Raw genomic sequence first — 4,747 nt, 5'->3', positions numbered from 1 at the left:
GAGGACTCTCAGAACAGGACCAAGATTGCTGAGTTGCTCCGTTACCACTCCACCAAGAGCGGAGATGAGTTGACCAGTCTTAAGGACTACGTGACCAGGATGAAGGAAGGACAGAATGACATCTACTACATCACTGGTGAGAGCAAGAAGGCTGTTGAGAACTCTCCCTTCCTTGAGAAGCTAAAGAAGAAGGGATACGAGGTCATTTACATGGTTGACGCCATTGATGAGTACGCCATTGGTCAGCTCAAGGAGTTTGAGGGAAAGAAACTGGTCTCTGCCACCAAGGAAGGTTTGAAGCTTGAGGAAACAGAGGACGAGAAGAAAAAGAAGGAAGAACTCAAGGAGAAGTTCGAGGGTCTGTGCAAGGTGATGAAGGAGGTTTTGGGGGACAAGGTTGAGAAGGTCATTGTCTCTGACCGTGTTGTCGACTCACCCTGCTGTCTTGTCACCGGGGAGTACGGCTGGACTGCTAACATGGAGAGAATCATGAAGGCTCAGGCCTTGAGAGACAGCAGCATGGCTGGGTACATGTCTTCCAAGAAGACAATGGAAATCAACCCAGAGAACTCGATCATGGATGAGTTGAGGAAGAGAGCGGATGCAGACAAGAATGACAAGTCTGTCAAGGATCTCGTCCTTCTTCTCTTCGAGACTGCTCTTCTCACCTCTGGTTTTAGCCTTGATGAGCCCAACACCTTTGGAAGCAGAATCCACAGGATGCTTAAGCTTGGACTCAGCATTGACGATGATGCAGGTGAGACTGAAGCTGATGCTGACATGCCACCACTTGAAGATGACGCTGAAGCTGAAGGAAGCAAGATGGAAGAGGTCGACTAAGTGCCCAAATAGTAATAGTAGTAGTTGAAACTGGCTTCGTTCGTCTCTCTCTCTTTCATCTTTTGGGTTTTCTGGACTAGTATCCTGGTTTTTTCTCTTGTCTCCAGAACTTTGTTTTATTACGGCTCTTTATCATGTCTTCAACGAACAAGATTTCCTTTGAAATTCTACTGGTTTGTCGTATTGTTTTGGTTCAGATAGCCGGACTTCTATTGCTGTTCGGTTCAATCAAACCGGTGGGTTTAAATTCGATATCAAGATTGGTTTCTGACTACTTAAGCTATCTTACAATTTCAGATTGCTTAACAGTTGGAGCCCCCTCTCTTTTATCTATCATCAGTTGCTCTTTGAATATTTGAGCTAATCACGACTAATCATGAACAGAAATTAGCAGTATACTACAGATGCTAGGGGAAAATAGAAGCCAAAATCATGAACAAGAAAAATACGTACGTACATGTTTTACGTTTTTCTTCACACAAGAAGAGTATACAACAAAATCTTGAAAATGATCAGAGAAATTGAAACAAATAAACATGATAAGAGAACAATCACAATTCTTAAATAGTATGCTCTGCAAATATGCTATTGTTTTTCTCAGGTATCTTCCACCTCCGAGTCCAACACAAAGCTCGGTAATGTAGTCGTGATATCCCTGTACGCAATACGAAAGATCAATGTTAACAATACTGTGATGCAGAAAATGCATTGGTTCAGTAACTCACTTGAGATACTGGAGAGTCATCTTCTTTAGAAGAGAAGGATGCCTAAGAACAAGGGTCTTCCACTCTTCCTTATCGATCTTCCCGTCGTGTTTTGTGTCAGCTTCCTCAAATGTCTGGCCACATAAACTCAAAAATCACTATTCACTTCACATTTATCTGTTTACACACACTACAGTGGAACCAAAAAAAATAGTAGGAAGGAAAGCACACCTTGTCGATTATACTTTCTATAATCTCGTCGCTCAAGGTCATGCCGGATTCAGCTAGGGTAGCCACCACCATTTGCTTCACTTCCTGCCTCTCGATGAATCCTTGCTGCTTCAGATCATATAGCTGAAACGAAACTGCCAAGTAATATTCCAGGTAGTCATTATTAATAAATTATCATGGAATTTATATAGGATGTGTTGAACATGAGATAAATTTGTTAGAGATGGTTTCTAGGATCAAGTTTTTGAGATCAGAGATGTACCGTCAATTTTATCATCTAAAGGAGCATCTGGATGAAAGACAGAGAGAGCTCGGGCAAACTCCTCAAATTTAAGTATCCACTATGCTTTGTGTCGAACAAATCGAACACCTGTGATTGATTGATTGGTAATGTCAGTATATATTTTAACTGCCAAATAAATAGATTACAAAAAAAATTAAGATACCCTGTCTGCAAACAAACTCTCTTTTCTGTTTGTCTTGAATATGGCTACTTGAAACTCTTCCTGATACAAGTTACAACAGGACCAAGGTTATTGGAAATCTGAAAGACTGTTCAAAAGAAGTAGCAAATAAGCGTGCGTGGCAAGAGAGACATATTATCCCTAAGGTACCTACCTACCTTGTTCATTTCACCACCGTATATCTCCTCCACTCTGTTTTTCTTCCTCCACAATACACAGTAGAGTCCTATCATCAACAATAATCCACCTACAATGCTACCAAACATAGAGTACATAAAATAAGTTCATTGAATAGTTTCTTTTTAAAATGAATGAAGTTTTAAAAGAACCTTCCAAAACTGATGATCCCGCTCATGAATATCGCTGAAGACAGGAGAGTAAAGATTGACATGAAGACAGGTCCTCTGTTTTCTATAAACCATGATTGCAAATTATGTGGTACGCCTTTCACAACGTCTCCCTGAAAATAAGAAAATACAGATTTATATGCATACAGTGCGTGGCAAGAAAGTCACATACAATTTTTAGGTACCTCGTTTCTTTGCCCATCAGCACCGCTGAGTTTCTTAAACAGCTCATAAAGAGCCTCTAGCTCGTTTTGATTCGTAAAGCAACCCGTAGAGTTGGAAGAAGCTGCCATTGTCGATTTCAGAAAGAGTTAACAAAGGAGAGAAGATCAAAATAATAGGATTGTCAACGCTTGGACTATTCAGCTATTGAGAGAGGGACACATATATAATAGGAATGACTGGTTTATTTATTCCCCAAGTAAACTCTAATTACTTTGTCAACTCTAACCGAAAAGTCAATCTCCTAAAAGACTAACCAATCCTACAGTTGTAATATTGCATCCGGTCCGATCAAACTGGTGGTTTCAGTTTTGATATCAAGATTGATTTCTGATTTCAGGATCTAGATTAGAGCTTACCAGATCACTGATGTTGAGTTCTCTCTCTTTTCTCTCCATATCAGTTTGCTCTTTCAATGTTTTTTTTGACTTAATAGTAGGAATCATGTCTCAACATAAGTAGTATATCTATCTACAGATGCAAGGAGAGAAAAACATCAATCAAAATAAGGAGCAGAAAAAAATACAGATTTGTTTTCTTTTCTTTCTTTTTACAGAAGTAACAACAAAATCTTGAAAATGTTCAGAAGAGATTCAAACAAATAAACATGATACATAATCAGAAATAAAACACAATTCTCAAATAGTCTCTCTGCTAGTATGCTATTGTTTTTCTCAGGAATCTTCCACCTGCGAGTGGAACACAAAGCTCGGAAATGTAGTCGTGATATCCCTGTACGCAATATGAGAGATCTATGTTAACAATACTGTGATGCAGAAACAAACATTGGAAGATACATTGGTTCAGTAACTCACTTGAGATACTGGAGGGTCATGTTCTTTAGAAGAGAAGGATGCCTAAGAACACGGATCCTCCACTCTTCCTTATCGATCCTCCCATCGTGTTTTGTGTCAGCTTCCTCAAATGTCTGCCAAAGAAGAAACTCAGAAATCATTCTTTACTTTATTCACAACTGCAATCACGAGTTGAACAAGAAAATAGTATCGAGCAGGAAAAAGGAAGGAAAGAACCACACCTTGTCAATTATACTCTCTATGATTTCGTCTGACAGGTTCATGCCGGACTCAGCAAGAGTAGCCACCACCATTTGCTTCACCTCCTGCCTCTCGATGAAACCTTGCTGCTTAAGATCATATAGCTGAAACGAAACTGCAGAACAATGTTCCCGGTAACTATTAATGAAATTTCATGGATTATATGTAGCATTGTGAACATCAGATCATTTGTTCTCGGATCAAATTTTAAAGATCAGAGACGTACAGTCAATCTTGTCTTCTATAGGAGCATTTGGATGAAAGACAGAGAGAGCACGAGCAAACTCCTCGAACCCCAGTATTCCATTATGCTTTGTGTCAAACAAATCGAATACCTGTGATTGGTAACGTCAATATACTTTGAATAAGGACCTTGGCAACAGGATCACAAAGTCTTTTGGTTGAGAAAAAAACATACCCGGTCAGCAAACAAGCTCTCTTTTTTATTTGTCTTGAACAAGGCTAACTGAAACTCTTCCTGACACCACAATTAAAAACATGACACATCAAATGAAAATCAGAAAAGACTGTCCAAAAGAAGTAGTAATATGCTTGATTCGTGAGTGGCGTAAAAGAGATATGATCCCTACATACCTTGTTAATTAGCCCATCGTCAATCACAGCACTGCTGATTTTCTTAAACAGCTCATAGAGAGCTTCTATCTCACTCACGCTAACTGCAGCCAAACGATTCACATGATCAAAAAATCCAGAAGTAAGATTTGTATTCCCTCTTAACAGGGAGTATCAACTAGAGAAAATAGCATGCCTTAGAATCATATAAGAGAACAAAAAAATGACAATGAATGGAAGGCGAGAGAGCATACAAACTGTCTCTCTGGCAAGCAGTTCAGGGTCTCCAATGCCTCCAGATTGTTTGTATA

General features: G+C 39.4%; 2 protein-coding genes and 1 pseudogene across 2 annotated transcripts in view; 1 reads left to right on the top strand and 2 right to left on the bottom strand.

Annotated features, from left to right (window-relative positions):
- LOC104722291 (heat shock protein 90-2-like) overlaps positions 1–984 on the top strand; it is a 3,116-nt gene extending 2,132 nt beyond the window's left edge. The window contains exon 4 of the mRNA XM_010440430.2: positions 18–984. Coding sequence (XP_010438732.1) covers positions 18–840 — 823 coding nt within the window. The 3' untranslated portion in view covers positions 841–984. The remainder of the gene's footprint in view (positions 1–17) is intronic.
- Positions 901–2,958, bottom strand: LOC104722290 (annotated as a pseudogene).
- The window catches only part of LOC104722289 (calcineurin B-like protein 3), a gene marked incomplete in the record, with an annotated part of 3,048 nt that continues 1,593 nt past the window's right edge, over positions 3,293–4,747 (bottom strand). Inside the window, 7 exon segments of the mRNA XM_010440429.2 lie at positions 3,293–3,540; positions 3,624–3,736; positions 3,845–3,978; positions 4,090–4,198; positions 4,282–4,341; positions 4,458–4,540; positions 4,691–4,747. Coding sequence (XP_010438731.1) covers positions 3,483–3,540; positions 3,624–3,736; positions 3,845–3,978; positions 4,090–4,198; positions 4,282–4,341; positions 4,458–4,540; positions 4,691–4,747 — 614 coding nt within the window.

This window comes from Camelina sativa, chromosome 11 (genome assembly GCF_000633955.1).
Source record: "Camelina sativa cultivar DH55 chromosome 11, Cs, whole genome shotgun sequence".
NCBI classification, from domain to species: Eukaryota; Viridiplantae; Streptophyta; class Magnoliopsida; order Brassicales; family Brassicaceae; genus Camelina; species Camelina sativa.
The sequence above is the reverse complement of the archived record's forward strand: the minus strand, read 5'-3'. Positions and strand labels throughout refer to the sequence as shown.